The 17,809-nt window shown below is 38.0% G+C and overlaps 3 protein-coding genes across 3 annotated transcripts; all 3 read right to left on the minus strand.

Annotated features, from left to right (window-relative positions):
* Positions 1–2,052: 2,052 nt before the first annotated feature.
* LOC128867519 (defensin-like) lies at positions 2,053–2,526 on the minus strand. Its single transcript, XM_054108796.1, has one exon. The coding sequence runs from the start codon at positions 2,432–2,434 to the stop codon at positions 2,147–2,149; it is 288 nt and encodes a 95-aa protein (XP_053964771.1). The 5' UTR covers positions 2,435–2,526; the 3' UTR covers positions 2,053–2,146.
* A 1,567-nt stretch (positions 2,527–4,093) lies between these two features.
* On the minus strand, positions 4,094–4,615 carry LOC128866498 (sapecin-like). The gene has a single exon (XM_054107303.1). It carries the CDS (start codon positions 4,501–4,503, stop codon positions 4,222–4,224), a length of 282 nt encoding a protein of 93 aa, XP_053963278.1. The 5' UTR covers positions 4,504–4,615; the 3' UTR covers positions 4,094–4,221.
* Positions 4,616–9,961: 5,346 nt separating this feature from the next.
* On the minus strand, positions 9,962–10,449 carry LOC128866665 (sapecin-like). Its single transcript, XM_054107566.1, has one exon. The coding sequence runs from the start codon at positions 10,331–10,333 to the stop codon at positions 10,052–10,054; it is 282 nt and encodes a 93-aa protein (XP_053963541.1). The 5' UTR covers positions 10,334–10,449; the 3' UTR covers positions 9,962–10,051.
* Between the last annotated feature and the right edge of the window lie 7,360 nt (positions 10,450–17,809).

Raw genomic sequence — 17,809 nt, forward strand, 5'->3', positions numbered from 1 at the left:
ATACTACTGTGGGCAAAAAGTAAGGTGAATTTATTTGTCAAACTTCGCGGGATTAAAATTTCGCTCTAGTTTTTTTTTTCATGAGTTGGCAGCACTGTTAATAACATCTGGGCCAACTTTCATGTGAATGTCATTATCAGTAGTATATTTACGCTTGTGTTTACCAAACGACGAAGAGTGCATTTTTCGATTTTTACAATGTCTGATGCTGCGGAAACGTTTAGCATGCTGCAGAAGGCATTTGGTGATTCGACCATGTCGCAGAAAAATGTTTATAAGTGGTACAAAGACTTCAAAGAGGGTCGAGAACGAGTTGATGACTTGGAGCGCTCCGAACGACCATCGACGTCAACAGATAACCAACACGTCAATAAAGTGAAGGAGTTAGTGCTCAAAAATCGTCGGTTGACTGTTAAAGACCTTACTGATATGATCGGAATATCAGAAGGATCTGTGAAAACCATTTTGAAAGACCATTTGGGCCTACGAACAGTCAAATCTCGTTTGGTACCGAAAACTCTCAATTTCTTGGAAAAAAGTCGTCGCGTTTATGTGTGTGAAACAATGCTTTCAGATTATCAGGACAAGCTCAAGTGCATCATTACGGGAGACTTGGATTTATGCTTATGACCCTGAAACAACCGACCAATCAAGCGAATATCGTGCTAAAGGCGATGCCAGACCGAAAAGAGCACGTAAAAGTCGTTCAAAAATAAAGGTCATGATGACAGTTTTTTTCGATTTTCGTGGTGTGATGCACTATGAATTCCTTCCACCTGGCCAAACTGTTAATAAGGAATATTATTTGAGCGTTATGCGTCGTTTACGTGAAGCAATTCGTCTAAGAAGACCAGAATTATGGGCCAACAACTCTTGGTTTTTGCATCACGATAATGCACCGTCTCACGCTGCACTCGTTCTTCGTGACCATTTCGCCAAAAATTCCACGCATATCGTTCTGCAACCGCCGTATTCGCCGTATTCGCCTGATTTGGCTCCGTGTGACTTCTGGCTATTCCCAAAACTCAAGAGACCACTCCGGGGAACGCGTTTCGAGTCGCTTGAGGAGATAAAAGCTGAATCGAAGAAGGTGCTGATGGCTATACCGGAAATGGGCTATTTGGCATGTTTCGGGGATTGGAAAAATCGTTGGCATAAGTGTATTTCATCGAGAGGGGATTATTTTGAAGGGGATGAAATTGATTCACAAGAATAAATAAAGATTTTTAATTTTTTTCAAAAGAATGCCACGGACAACAAGGAGCTCTACATTGCCCAGCTCCACTGCGTGGATGAGGCTATTCGACTGAAAAGTCGTGATCGACATGGTCAAACCATACACCTTTACGACAATGCCAGGCCACATGTTACATAGGTCCTCAAAGCCGCGCTCCAAGAGCTCGAATGGGAGGTCCTTCAGCATCCGCCGTATTCCGTAAAAACTGTCTCAACAATTTCTATGCCACCAGACCAGGCGATTTTGGGCGGAACGGCATCAACAAACTGTTCAAGAGGTGGAAAGAGGTTGTAAACAGCAACAGCGAAAATATATGTAATATATGAACTTATTAATATAATTATTGTTTTCTTGGTTTAAATAAAAATCTTCGGTAAAAACGCTACGAACTTATTCCCAAAACCAATACATAAAGTTGGCTTTGTTTTTAAGTGGTGTGTGTCTTAATGCTGTTTCACTAATGGGGGCGCCTATAATTTTAAGCCGACTCCGAACGCAAATGGTTTTTTATGAAAATCTTTTTCTTGGCAGAAATATACTCGGAGGTTTGCCATTGCCTGCCGAGGGACGACCGCTACTAGAAAAAACTTGATTTATCAATTGGTGTTTCTAGCACGGAAATTCGAAATTGTGCATTTTTCAATGGTAGTCACGCTCCAATCCATTCGGCTACGGTGGCTGCCGTATCGGTATACCGTCACAGAAATCAGAGCCCGCTCTCATTTGGATAGCTTCAGTCACAGGCACTTAGTTATAGTTGCTTCCAATTTTTTGAAGCATTAATCCATATTATAGTTAAATAACTTACAATTTTATTATTACAACCTTTACAACCCAAAATGTTGAAATAAGTTTGTTTGCTATGATCTTAAAATTGTATTTCTTTCTTTCCCTCCCGGTAACTGGGTTTCAATTGCGGCAGACGCACACGGCTTTATCATTGCAGTAACCGCCACGATTGCCCCGAAGTGCACAATGAGCCGCACAAGCACTGTGACCAAAGCCGAAGCCGCTCAACAGATCGCAGGTGAAGCGCTTCTGACGACGCAACCCCAAAGTAGATTCGCTTATTAAAGTGTTAGGTTGGATAGTGGTTTCTTCTTCTTCACCGCAATCCCCCTCTGTTGATTCTGCATAGGTGCCAGCAAATAAACAAAACATCCAGATTAAGCCAAGAATAAGTACGGTAATCTTCATTTTGGAGCAAATAGCTATAAGAAGACTTGCAGTTCTAATTCACCACAGAATGATTGCTTTGCGTTCACTCGCTATTGTAACTGTGTTCTGATTCCAAGTGCAAGTTCTGTTTATAGTCCACCTTGGGCTCAATTTTGTCGCTTCAGTGATAACAGTGATGGTAGTAAATTTCCGGCATGATAATTCAATCTGGGTTTAAATTACTTTAAGGTACTAAAATGTCAAGTCGATGAGTTTCAAGACAGTTGTGTCTACTGATAGGTAATTACAAAATCATTAAATTTTTGCTGCGTTAAAATTTTTCATTTTAAGGACAGTGAGAGGAGTAATAAATTTTCGAATTTATTTTCAAATATGTACGTATATTGATTTTTTAAACAGGTGCTTTAAAAATTAGCAAAAAGGTCTAATTATCGGAATATCTTTATCTAAGTTTGTAAATGGCTAAATGTCGGCACTTAAACAAAAAGTTTTTTAAAATTTTAATAAAAATTAATTTGTTTGTTTCTTATTTCAACTTTTAGATGGGTATACAATTAATTTTCAATACCTTTCATCGTCGTAGATGTAATAATCAAAATATACGAATGAGAGGATGAAAGGTTAAAAAAATATACAGTTATAGAATTTATTTTGGCTTTGCTGCTCTGAAGCTGCATTCATTCAAATGATCGTTTCGGCTTCGCTGGTAATGCTTTTGGCGGCCGGTCCAATTTTTGATGACTCGGTCGAACAGATGCGGAATTATTCTTGTTATGGTTTGTTAGCACAGCTTGTTGGATATTTTGAAATAAATAAATTGTTCTCAGAATTACAATAGGGATTCAGACAAAAGCATAGTTGCGAAACGCTCACAAATTGGGCGATATATTGGGCTCTAGGAACACTGGACAGAAGAATGCTAAACTGCAGCAATACGCAATATCTGTCACTGAACTTCACTGGTTGCCAAGCAGCTGTCAACGAACTAAGGTGCTGCTATACCGGCGAGTCTTGGTGTAGCTATATTAGATACTTTGCTATTTATAATAAGCATTAATGATACTGAAAGTAATGATCTTTTATCAATAAATCAGTAAGAGTAAAAGAAGTTACTGATAAGAACATTAATATTATATTTAGTAGATATACCATTTTTTTAATAACTGCAGCAATCCTCTGCTGACTACCAAATTTAAATCCTAAAATATTTTAAGTATACCTGTAAAAATATGACTAACGCACCAAGTATGCCATAGCTTTTCCCATAATGCAATTTATTGTTGTAATCAAAAGTTAAACACATTAGGGACACATTTGCAAAAAGCGGTGTTCATTTTGGTAGCCACAATTACTTGCATTTCAGGGGAGTGCCTAATACTTTTAGCCAAGGCTGTATATCGCAGAAAATTCCGGAGATGGTTGCATAGATAAGCACAATAAGGATATTTTAAAAGTAGCAAGTTATTTCTAAATTTTTAATTTTTTTGTATGGCCTTCACATACTTGCTATTACCAGTAGCAATTCGTACCCATAGAATTTCTTCCCAAATCCAAAATTATAAACACCACCACTTTTTTATAAAAATATCTTGTAGTTAATGTCACAACAAAAGTCACAGAACGCAAAATTTTAAAATGTGTACAAAACGTCTCAAAATTTCATCAGAACTTTCAAGCAAACTACTACTTTTTTTCTTAAAATTTCATAAGTAACTTGTGTAAATTTATTAGTAAATAATTGGAACTCGATCATATAAGTACAATGAAAAAGGGTATACATAATTGATTTATGTCACCCCCGATTCTCAGTTACGGCAGACGCACACAGCGCGATTGTTACAGTAACCCCCACGATTGCCGCGAAGTACACAGTGGGCGGCACAAGCGCTATGATTAACACCAGTTCCACTCAGTAGATCGCATGTGGCACGCTTTTGACGGCTCAATTCTGCCACAGGTTCATCCTTCAGCACGGCCAACTGGTCCCCTTCTAGTTCCAGAGTAGTTGTATCAGTAGGTGCTGCCTTGGTGCCATGAAACAAGCAGAAAGCGCAGATGAAACCGGCGAAAAGTATGATTGTCTTCATATTGAAATGATTTATTGGGATAATGATTGGTAGTTAGAAGAAGATTTCACAGTGTTTATTCGCTTTTGCTGTTGCTACTACAATGGCTTTCGTAGTCTGATGCTTAATCCAACTACTCAAATGGGTTTTATAGTTTGTTGACTGCTGATAGTACAGCCATATGCATCTGGGATCTCCCATTGCCCAATCGAAGGGGACTCACAGGCTATTTATTGCAGGGAATTTTATAAGGTTTTGAATTCACTGCACGATGTTCACTGTGGCTACTGATAATAGGGGAATAGGTTGTAAGTGGAAATATGAGCTCTGTGCGACGTAAAAAATCACGATACATACATATTTAAATACTTATGTAGCGATAATAAATATTATAATTGAATACACATACATATAAATATGCAATGCAATACAATGTTGATGACGTACTGTTGAAGGAGCGGAGCATAAGGGAGTTCTTCAGAATGCAACCGAGGTAGGACAATGCTTGAAGTATGATAGTAATTTGCTTTCATATCGTTTGGCGCTAAGTGACGACAATTAGGCTTCTTCCAAACAAAGCATCAAATAACTAATACTGGCTGCTAGAAGTAAAACCAATATGGTTTTAAAATAAACATTGTCGAATATAATCCGTACTTCTTAATCAATACCCATTTAACCAACTAGTTTCGACGTGAATTACAAACATTACTTGAGGTCCAAGCTTCGTTACTATTTTTGTCAGAGATTTCCATGATTAATAATAAATGTACGCCGGTCATGCTTGGAAGCACGTACATATATCTGGCACAAATATAACAAAATGCCCCAGCTAACCAAACAGAGAGCGTACCGAAATAAGGTTGCGAAAGAAGTCTTAGATTTTAGCTTTCTGCAGTGCTCGTAAGCTTAAAAAAATTTACCATTTTTTAAAGAGTTTTGTAGTTTTTAGCGTCAATGCTTATTTATGAGACTATTTGACAGCATTTTTTGAGCATTAGCCTAAAAAGATTTGGTTGCAGTGTCTTGCTAAGTGAACTTTATATGAATGGTTTAAAGCCAATCCGTAATTTCGAACATGGAGTTTGCAATTATTTTTCTTAAACAAATTTGTGATACTTTGCTATACAAATGGTTGTATTTTATTTTGTGAGTTTTTTCAAACATTTGTATATAGTAAATATATATTTATATATGTAATTATTTTCAATTATAATTCATTTAGTGCAATGTATCAATATAATATATAATATATCCATTGAAGAAGAAACATCAAAAAGTACCAAAAACTGCTCAAATGTGACCCCTAAAAAGATCCGATATTCATGAGTGATATATCGAAATGAGTGATAAAACTCCTACATTCATTATATTATATTCAGAGACTTTTGGAACCATTTTTTAGCATCTTTTAGGGTGCCTGCTTTGAACGATTATTAAGAAATCGATTTTGGGACTCCAAAAAGAGCTCATTTATGAAAATGAAAAGCTACGATATAAGAAAGTTTATAACTCATAAAATAGTACTTTACTTCCTTGTTGCGGTAATAGACTTATTCCTGCCCCTCGGCACGTAATGACAAACCTCCAAGTGTATTTCTGCCATGAGAAGGCTCTTCATAAAAAACCATCTGTCCCTACATTTGTGGAAAAACATAAATTTGCTCACCCCAAATATTGGCTAGTCGAAAAAGTCTTTTCAAATTTCTAATCAAACTTCAACTCATTTTTTTTTTATATTTATAATGAACTTTATTAAACCAAATATGTACCATTTTGGTCTACCACCTTTTGCCATTTTTCTTCTAAAGACATTATTCCATGAAACACTTTTGTGGTTTCTCGGCGAAAAACTGCGACAAGTAATTTTCACATGCTTCTCTTGAAGCCAACTTTACTCCATTGAGGGAGTTCTGGGCGAAACAAATGGTAGTCCGATGGTGCAAGGTCAGGGCTATCTGGTGGATGCATCAAAACTTCCCAGCTAAGCTCTCCCAGTTTTTGCCGAGTCATCAAAGATGTGTGTGGCCTAGAGTTGTCCTGAAACAAGACGACGCCCTTTCTGCTGATCAGTTGTGGCCGTTTTTTTCGATTGCTTGCTTCAATCTCATCAGTTGTTGACAGTAAAGTGTAGAATCAATCGTTCGAGCAGGCTGGAGCAGCTCATAGTGGATGATTCCTTTCCAATACCACCAAACACACGGCACAACCTTTCGAGGCGCCAATCCTGGCTTTGCGACCATTTGTTGAGCTTCACCACCCTTGCACCATGATCTTTTTCGCACATTATTGTCGTATTTGATCCACTTTTCGTCTCCTGTTACCATTCGCTTCAGAAATGGTTCGATTTCATTTCGTTTCAGCAAAGAATCGCAGATGTTAATTCGGTCCATTAAATTTTTCACAGACAATTCATCTGGTACCCAAACATCGAGCTTCTTTTTGTAACTAGCCTTTTTTAAGTGGTTCACAACCGTTTGGTGATGAATGTTTAGTGCCATGGCGATGTCATGGCAGCTTATGTGACGGTCCTGGTCAATCTTTTCCATAATTTCATCGATTTTTTCAACGATAGGTCGACCGGAGCGAGGTGCATCTTTCACATCGAAATTTCCAGAACGGATGCGAGCGAACCATTGTTGTGCTACACGAACTGATACGAGTACAGCATCGTCTCCGTAAACTTCACAAATTTCATTGGTGGTTTGCGTGGCATTCTTCCCTTTTTTATACAAAAATTTCAAAATATAAAAGGGAATTTAAGCTAGTGGCTCATGGAAGGAGCTTTTGGGATTACTCAGTAATTGGACCACAGACTATGCCTTAAGGGTAAACCCGAGTAAAACAGAACTGATGCTATACACTAAGAAAATCAAGATACCAGACATTGACCTGCCAAAATTAAACGGAGTTAGTCTAACGCTAATCCAGCAAGCAAAATACTTAGGAGTTATCCTTGATCCCAAACTTAGCTGGAGACCCAATGTAGAATACAGGGTGAAGAAAACTAATATAGCACTTTGCACGTGTATGCAATGTTGGCTTAAAAATGGGGTCTTCAACCAAAGTTATTCAACTGGTTCTACACAGCTATTGTAAAACCGATAGTAACATATGCGGCACTAGTCTGGTGGCCCGCGATGGAAAATAAATACAATCAAACCAAGCTAAACAAGATACAAAGATCAGCATGTATCTTAACCACAGGAACACTCAGCACCAGCCCTACTGAAGCGCTTAATATGTTAACACATCTGTTACCAGATAAAAATAATCTTCACATGCAGCGCGGTGAGACTCAGAGATATAGGAAGCTGGATAACAAGATTGTACGGTCACAGCAAGATCCTTCTACAGGGGCCCTCACTGCTCAAAGACAAATCAGACTTCACAATCCCCGACCTCAACTTTAAGAAAGCCTTTACAGTATGTTTTCCACCGAGAGCCGAACGGAGGAAAGGGAAAGTGATTGGTAGATTTGATGTCGAAATCTACACTGACGGTTCTAAGATGAACTGTGGTGTGAGAGGTGAACTCTATTCGGAACCGCTCAACTTATCCAAATCAATTCGACTTCCTGACTATGCCAGCGTGTTCCAGGCAGAACAATTAGCAATCAGGGAAGCTTGCAAATCACAAAAACACTACAAAGAAATTGGTGCAAGAGTAAACCTTTCCTACAGTAAATTAATGAAATCGCATACAAAGAGATAAAAATTTTGCTGTTATATCTGTATCTCACGTAATGGAACTGATCTAAAAAAAAGAACATCACACGAGAATAGTGTGATACAAATACTCAACCACATCAACAACAACAACAACCAACAGAGTATAATAATTTCTGTTTAGATATGCATTCAAAAATTTTCGGGACTGTAGTCGATTTCGATAACGGTCTATAATCAGCTACATAATTTTTATGGCCACTTTTATAGATCTAAGTTATGTAAACTTTTTTCCTGTCATTAATAAATTTACCTTAAGAAAAGGATATGTTAGACATCAGAGGTAAAGTTGAATTAGTGAAGCACACGTTTTGAATGCATAGTCGAAAGGTCATCGGTTGAATTAGTGAAGCACACGTTTTAAATGCATAGTCGAAAGGTCATCGGAATGCATTTGTTTAGAGGATTTAAATGCACTGATACCTCTAGGAACATCCTCTTCAGGCAATAAAAGCGACCCGAACGCAAGGGCGTAATAGCGAATAAAGACGCTAGCTGGAATACTATTTGAGTCCGCAAAAAATTGATGAAGTGAAGAAAATGGTATTGGCCAATCGTTGAATCACCATTAGAGAAGTTGCTGAGGAGCTAGACATATCGATTGGCTCATGCCCGTGCCATTCGATTTTATTCAATGATTTGCGCATAAGACGGGTCGACGCAAAATTCGTACCAAAACTGCTCAGTTTCGACCAAAAGCAGCATTGCATGAACATTGCTAATGAGATGTGGGACTCTGTCCGCGACGACTCAAATTTGCTCCAGAGGGTCATAACTGGTGACGAATCGTAGGATTATGGTTATGACGTGGAAACCAAAGCTAATGATGGAACAGCCACCGTATTCCCCAGATCTGGCCCCTGTGACTTTTTCTTGTTCCCGAAACTGAAGAGGCCCATGAAAGGACGACGCTACGCTACGATTGACGAGATAAAGACGGCATCGAAGGAGGACCTGAACAAGATAAAAAATAGATGTTTTTGAAGGGCTTCGAAGATTGGAAAAAACGTTGGCTCAAGTGCATAATATCGCATGGGGATTACTTTGAAGGGGACAAATAGATATTAATGAATAAATAAATAATTTTTGAAAAAAACACAAAATTCGCCATACTTTTTGATCACACCTACTGTTTACATAAAGTTAATCATCCGAGTTTGTTTTTGCATAACCTTTTTACTAAAAAAAACTTGATATTGAGTTTTGGAAATCTTTATTTTCACATTCACGCGCTCCATTGCTTGACTGTTTCAACTTATACTACAATTATGCTGCAGCTGTATAGTTCACGCCAATTGCAAAAATTATAGATCTTCCAATGGATACCGGCTTGACTTACAATTTTTTTTTTGTAATGGTGAATTTTTTTAGTGCTTTGGTTTTAATAAACTTTCTATTTTTTTGAGAGTTAAAATATTCTGTGGGCAGATTAGTCACATTAATATACTGGACAAGAAATGTAAAAGTTTGATTGCCTCACTCTCATGAAATATTTTAAACATTCAGCATGAACCGAATTTATGCGCAAATATGCGACAAACTATGTTAAGATGAATGAATCATTTCACTAAGCTCACACAGGAGTAATTCCAGCAATAATGCTTTATAACTAACGAGTTTATAATATTCCGATTATGGAGTTTTAAAATTGGTTTTCTTATTGTCACATAATAAAATTCCAACATCCCCAAAAAGGATTTTTTGCCCCAAACCAATCCAATAAACAACTTTTTTTCTTGAAATCTCATTAGTATTTTGGGAAAATTTATTAGTAAATAATCGAAGTTTTATCATACAATAAAAAAAGGGTATACATAATTGATTTATGTCTCCCCCGATTCTCAGTTACGGCAGACGCACACAGCGCGATCGTTACAGTAACCCCCACGATTGCCGCGAAGTACACAGTGGGCGGCGCAAGCGCTATGATTAACACCAGTTCCACTCAGTAGATCGCATGTGGCGCGCTTTTGACGACTCAATTCTGCCACAGGTTCATCCTTCAGCACGGCCAACTGGTCCCCTTCTAGTTCCAGAGTAGTTGTATCAGTAGGTGCTGCCTTGGTGCCATGAAACAAGCAGAAAGCGCAGATGAGACCAGCGAAAAGTATGATTGTCTTCATATTGAAATGATTTATTGGGATAATGATTGGTAGTTAGAAGAAGATTTCACAGTGTTTATTCGCTTTTGCTGTTACTACTACAATGGCTTTCGTAGTCTGATGCTTAATCCAACTGCTCAAATAGGTTTTATAGTTTGCTGACTGCTGATAGTACAGCCATATGCATCTGGGATCTCCCATTGCCCAATTGAAGGGGACTCACAGGCTATTTGTTCTATGAAATTTTCCAAGGTTTCGAATTCAAAACATGATGTTTGTAATGATAGTTGTGGGTGCTGATAAGAGAGGAACAGGTTGTAGGTGGAAATATGAACTTTGTGCGGCATAATTAATCACGAGACATAAATGTTATTGAACAATAATATAATATTACAATACAGTGCACTCGCGGTAACTCGAATAGCCGCTAAGTCGAACGACGTGCTAACTCGAACACATTTTTTCCCCTATTGACTTCTTTGTAACTCGAACAATAAAAAAGCGCTATAACTCGAACAAAAAAACAAATTTATTTGTACACACATTCTTTTCAAACATGTACATTTTGTACATAGATACATATGTAATAGTATATGAATATAAATTATATGTATACTAGTGTATTGTCCATATGAATATTTCGGCGTTAATATCCCGTTAGTTTTCTGGGAACAACATCTTGCATTGACCAAATTGCTTTAAATTTGTCATTTGTAGTATATCAGTGCACGTGAGTAATGGATCGTAAAAGGTTGAAGTGTTTAACATTAAAAGAGAGGGCTGAAGTCCTTAACAAAATTAAACGTGGACGTAGTGTTACTTCTCTAGCGAAGGAATATGGGGTAGCCAAGTCCACCATAAGTCTTATAAAAAAGAAAGATAAGGCAATTTATGGCTTGCACTAACGCTACCGGCAACCATAAGCTTAAACTTCTCGTTATTGACAAAGCAAGAAATCCTCGTGTTTTCAAAAATTTTAACTGTCCGGTGGAGTACAAAAATTCCAAATCAGCCTGGATGACTTCGGCGATTTTCAAAGACTGGTTTCATAATTCGTTCGTGCCGCAGGTAAAATCCAGATTCATTAAAACAATTTTTTTAACCAAGTTAAATGACTTTAATATTTAGGTAAGAAAAAATTTGAAAGATGGGGATTACCTGAGAAGGCTCTTCTTCTAATTGATAATGCCCCATCACATCCCAACGAAATCGAATTAAAGTCCGAGGATGGTTTAATTTTAACTATGTTTATGCCGCCGAATGTGACACCATTGATCCAGCCAATGGACCAAAATGTAATTCGTATAACGAAACTATACCACAGAAATTTTCTACTGGCTTCCATTTTCAACAATCGATCGAAAAATCGATATCGATGACTGTTTTTTTAACATAGCACACTCAATTGATAAGTCGAACAAATTCGATAAATCGAACAGCGCCTGTTTTAATTAGTTCGAGTTATCGCGAGTGCACTGTACTTATACAATCAAAGACACATACACATAAATATTCGTAAGAATACAATTGCGGAAGAATTGTGCCAGGCTTTCGTTTTGTGGTTCCCAAATGTATCAAAAGTGTGCGACACGTCTACCCAGGGGATGCACAGAATATATAGTTCGGTTGAACTGTGACAATTTTCGATACTACCCGACCGGCAGCAGGTGTTTCTGTTGTTTTTTTTAATGAGTAAAATTGTGGTTTTTGTTTTGTGTGCAAATTTCATGGACGGCAGCAGCGTGTGGGTACTTATGGATGTTGAGTAAGCGCAAAATGAACATATTTCCGCACTATTGGAGACAGTTAATCCGTCTCCTTTTATAGATCCATAGATAGAGCAGGTGTGACTTTTATGCTGAAAGAATATGAGAAATATTTTCAATTCGCTCAAAGTCGTGCTTTGCTAAAATTAGAGCAAGACAAAATTTACACTAAAAATGAAATTTATATGCTTTTTAAAGCTTAAAGAAGTACTTTTATTATGCTGCAATTCATAAAATACAATAAATTTGAAAAAATATATATGTAATAAACAAAAAGTATTAAAAAAACTTAAATTCAATTCATCAATTTAACTTTTCAGTTTCATTTCTTATTGCAGTAAATAAAATCTAAAAAAAATGTATTATAGAAAATGTGCGTTCGGTTTTCACAGATGTAATGCCTTCGTACTTCAAAGATCAAAGCTCTGAAGCAGTAGAGCTGCTGTCATGTGTTTTTGAATCTCTACAGGAATTTGTAATCAGTCCAATCACAAATATTCCCTGGAAGTTGTATGCTCGTGGATTTATATTTCTTTCGAAGAAAAATTCCTCTAATTCAAAATTCCCGCAGAGAAGATTTTTCTCGAAAGTTTTGGGAGAACGGAACTCGAATGTCGAGACAGCTGAATTTTGCATTTTTTACTGTTCCAAAATTTTGTTTAAGTTATTTCAAATAAAGTTGATGAAAAGTGGTGAAAAGGATATAAAATTATCAAACAATGCATAGTATTGATTTCTGCATAGTACCTGAGGAAGAAACTGTCGAGTTGAAGCGTCAGACACAGACGCAAAAAGCTTTAAGAAGGCATATTCGCGATAACGCAAGCGCACTTGGATCGTCGGAAATCTAGTGCGTACTAAAATTTATTTTATAAAAGATTCCATTAATTTTCCATCTTTACAGATTTGCTAAGTATTATAGACCACGAGACATGCCTTCAGCCCAATGAACTCTCAATAAAGTCCCAGATCAGGTGATTAGATTTCTTAAACACATTTATGCCCAAAGTGAGTAAATGTTTATAAAGCAGAAGAAAAGAGAAATAGGTGGGGTACGCTTTATAGCAAATGCATTAATTTTAAAATATTCGCAATCCTGTGGCCTCTCCCAATACCTTGCAGTCACTCGAAGATTGATAAGTTAGGTAAGGTTGAAATGTTTGCCCAAAGAGAGGGCACAAGACTAGGAAGAAAGGAAGGAGAAAAGGGTGGAGGGGATGTATATATATTTATTGCTGACGACCGAACGATGACTGAGTTAAGGTGGGGTTAGCCACTTCGTTCTGCTGATGAAGGCCTGCTATATCAGCTAGCGTAGCAAAGAGATGAGAGTCGTTTCCACAGTCCGCTCTACGTTACCGAAACGACCCGGATTTATATTCGGCCAAGGACTGTTACTCCAGCAGCATATGTAAGTATGGGGAATGTTTATGCTGCTACAACAACAAGAGATGAGAGTCAAGATATTTATATAATATCTTAAAGCAGCGAGGAAGGAGGTGCTGAAATTATTCCACCTCATTTTTCATACAACTGACGAAAAAATGACTTGAAGTAATGCCGAATCTCATAGGAGGGCACTCACGAAATTTGAGAGCTAATATTTTGTTAACGCCTCCGATCCACTCGTGGCCAGAAAGATTTCCCAACCTTACAAATTTGTGTACTTGGCAGGATGAGTTGACGCGGAGCCCACCTCTCCAGGAGGTATGCTGTCTGGCCAGCTCTTCAGTTCCTGGTACACAGATGACCACACATGGCCTTATATTCGAGATTTCGAATACGATTGAAAGTGAAATCAGGCATTCCCCTACCATTTTCGAGTGCACCTTCATCGTCCCAGATCCCTAATTGCCGCTTGTCTGTTGAGGTAGCTATTAACCTCCGTGACAGTTATTACCCAAGTAAGCCGGCAATAAGTTGCTTCTTTAATTGCGGCTACCTCTGATTGCAATACATTGCAGTAGTCCGGTAATCTGAACTTGACTCTGAGGGGTACCTCCTCGCAGAATACTCCTCCGCCAAGCCTTTCATCCAACTTCGAGCCATCCGTGGACAGGTTCACCACGCCCTGCCTCCAAATATTGCATCCCGCCCACTCTTTCCTTGAAGGAATTTGTGTTTAAAGCAAATACTTTATATGAAAGCATGACCACAAGTGCAGAAAAGAGCTCCAGTAAGTTATTGAAAATGAATGGTTGAAAGTAAATGTGCCACTTAAAGCAAACGTGGATTTCATAAAATATTGCGTGTCTTGATGTTGTTCCACAAATGGAGGGACCTACAGTTGCAAGCCGACTCCGAACGCCTGCTATGTTCTTTTCATGAGGAGCTTTTTCATGGCAGAAATGCACTCGGAGGCTTGCCATTGACTGCCGAGGGGCGATCGCTATAAGAAAACACTTTTTCTTCATTTTCGTGTTTCACCGAGATTCGAACCTACGTTCTCTCTGTGAATTCCGAATGGCTCCAACTCATTCGGCTACGGTGGAATTTAATAAGCAGTATAAAAATACTATACTTGTACATAAATAGCCGCAAAGTGGGAACCCAATTTTGTAGAATTTTAACAATTTTAATAAAAAATTAACGAAGCTAGAATTTCTTAAAAGTAAGTAATACAACCCTTTCAAAAGAAAATAAATAAAATTACTAAAATATTTAGGTTGTAATTACTAATTATAGTACTAATTACTACGCACAGATTTGATTGCTTAGTCTGTGCTAGCCTTCTCATTGTTGTCTTTATAAAATCCTTTCGCATTTGCAGGATTTCCCTCATCATGTTTACCAGAAATGGCACTACTTTATTTATTGTATCATGGCATAAATGTTAACGGTTTAAATTGCATTCAGACGCCGCAATTTAAGTATATATTGAAGAAATAAACATCAATGTAATATTAAAATATGAAATTAATCAAACTGCAGTCCATTTAATTGCTTTTCAGGTGCAGAGAACGGTAATATTAAATTCATATGACATGTATTAATTCGCCTTACTACGGACATTTTGACAGCCAGTGGATTAGGGAATATGTGAGCTGATACAGGGCGGCTCGAATGAAATAAAATTTACAAGCCACAGTGTGCTTTTGCGAGTAATTACCGAGACAAATACCTAAATTTTGGAAATTTATTTACATATATGTGTATACACTTCCTTAAATAACTATAGCACAGGTACTTATTGCCCAGCTTTTTTTATTTAATTCAATTCATACATTTAATTCAATCTAACAATTCATGTGTTTTTTTTTATCCAAGTTTAAAATTTTGTGCATCTTAAAAACCAAAAAAAAAAAATATTAAAAAAATTGTCACAAAACTTTACACTTTTCAATCAGAAGTTTTAGGAAAATTTCGAGTTGCAGGTTTGTTGCCACTGCATTTTTATATAGTAAAGTGCAAGTTTCAAGTGGTTGGCGGTTTTGTGCATTTTCTCCACATGGCAAATTCTGGAAGTTTTATATAGTATATGGAAGAAAAGACCCAACACAGCCACCAGTGCGTCACTCCGCCGGGGTGAATAGGGGCATTACGCAAGGCGGCTTTCTCTCATCATTACGCTGTAGGAGCGGGAGGGAAGGGGCTGCAGGGTGATTACCTACGCGGATGACGTAGGTTAGAGGACAGTATTTGGACATTCACTATGAACTGATAAAGGGTTACCTAAAATATCAAAATCCTCTCAAGAGGGAGGAGCATCGATGCCAAAGGAGCATCGCAGGCAAAACTACCGTCGCACCAGTCGCAATCTGACTGAAGTGCTCGGGTAAGAAGTTAGACTTAAGCTACGGGCACTCTTTTATCCTTCGAAATTTTTAGCTATGACTGAACAATGTACACCCTCACTGAGTCTGAGCGAGTCAAGGGAGGAATGGACGGGTTACAGTATTTGGATACAGATCTTGGTAAACCACTTTGCGGATGGCTCGGAGTTGGGCGGAAAGGTCGATGGAGGAGAATTTTGCAAAGGGCTCTTCCTCAAACACAAATTCAGGCAAACGGACTATTGCATTCCTTTGCAGGCAGCAATCAAAGCAGTTGTAAACCTACTGTCAGAGAGGTAAATATTTACTCCAACAGCCAAGCTGCAATTAGGTCCCTGGGCTCGGGTGCACCCTAAATTAAGTGGGAAGTTCGAGGTAGTTTCTCCGCGAAATGAAAGAATTAAAGCTCACTTAAAAGCCTGTGGTCTGTTTCTGGAAGGGTGGGCTTTCACGTCAACTCAGCGAGCGCTGGGCAAAAGTATAAATTCCATTTAAATAATGCTTAAGAAATCTCTAAGGCAATTTCTTGTATTAATGTTTTTAAGAAATAAATATTTCTTTTACTAACCTTTGTTTTAAACTTTTATAGAAAATAATGTGTATTCCAATAGTTTGGCTAGAAAGTTTGACAGTTACGAAGTAATGCAAACTTAGAGCGATGTGGACCATACCTAAAATTAATTCATCCGAACTCGAAATTTTAAATGTAGACAAAAAAATAAAAAAGGTATTATTATTGATAATCAAGCACTTTGTCCCTTTTAGGCGCCCAGCACCTTAAAAAAATTAAATTTATATCCATGGTAGTTGTACCCAGTAACGTGGGGTATAACGTATAAGAAATAAATACACTGAGTTAAAAGACTGGTCCCTTCCACGTTGATGAAGAGTAAGCTGTATGAGCTATGCTACAATAATAACAACAACAACAACAACAGCTATGATCGACATGGACATAGTTAAGCGTGTAAAAATACAGCGGCTACCCTGACTTAGCCATTACCCACATGAACGAAGACGCTACAGCAAGGCGAACCTGTGAAACGGTACCCGAAAACAATATTTCTAACTGGCACCGGCGAGCGCAGTACCGAAACAGCTGGCGGGCTATTTTTGATTCGGCCAAAACCGGCATATGGTTGTAACCCCACCTAAGTTAGTAAGTAAGTCAAAAGACGTTTAATTAAGACCATTTAGGAAAATGTAACGAAGTTTTTGGCTTGACATTTATAAAACGACTACCATTAATTGTGGGCTAAAAGTTCGAATTGTCTCGTGAGTCTTGACACACTAAAATTTTGTCCTGTATGTGGAGAAACCTCCCCCGATATTAATCACCTCATTTCTGTATGGAGCGTGCCACTCTGCTAAGTGCTTCGGAGTAGCATTAGGAAGTATGAAAACAAATTATGACGCTAGCTCACTTTAGCACCGCTTCCACCTTCTCAAGTCAGCAGGTATTTCAAAAGTAATCTGTACAAAAGAAATTGTTTCGGAAGGTAGAAAGAAGATTAAGTGCACATTAGGCTCATTTCCCAATAAAGAGGAAGCTATTAAAAATGCTCTTGTGGAGGCCCATGTCAAGTGCCCACTTCAACTGGCAATGAAACGAGTTCTAGTGTGATTTGTCAAGCATATTCTAGTAGGCGCCCTCTGTCCTGTAAAAATCTGATCAAAGAAAGGGGAACTTAGTGCCAGCGCCGCCAAGACAGAGATGGTACTCTACTTTACACCATCTTTTTAAAGAGGCCAGAGCGTTTGTGTTCAATCAAGGTAAATCCAGGATATCTGGATTGGAATCGAAATAAAAAAGATACCAAAAAGTTGAGGTAGGCAAAGGCTCGAAAGTAGTCATCCAGTATTGGACAGTTTTGAAAGAACTGCCTGCAGCACATGCGCAGAATAGTTCCCGAGCCACAAAAACAAGCTAGTAAGCTTCGCTTTGTTTGAATTATTTC

Source organism: Anastrepha ludens, chromosome 6 (genome assembly GCF_028408465.1).
Source record: "Anastrepha ludens isolate Willacy chromosome 6, idAnaLude1.1, whole genome shotgun sequence".
Lineage (NCBI taxonomy): Eukaryota > Metazoa > Arthropoda > Insecta > Diptera > Tephritidae > Anastrepha > Anastrepha ludens.

Bases quoted from the DNA above. Each gene is read 5' to 3' on its own strand.
- LOC128866498 (XM_054107303.1), bottom strand. From the start codon at position 4,503: ATGAAGACAATCATACTTTTCGCCGGTTTCATCTGCGCTTTCTGCTTG.
- LOC128866665 (XM_054107566.1), bottom strand. From the start codon at position 10,333: ATGAAGACAATCATACTTTTCGCTGGTCTCATCTGCGCTTTCTGCTTG.
- LOC128867519 (XM_054108796.1), bottom strand. From the start codon at position 2,434: ATGAAGATTACCGTACTTATTCTTGGCTTAATCTGGATGTTTTGTTTA.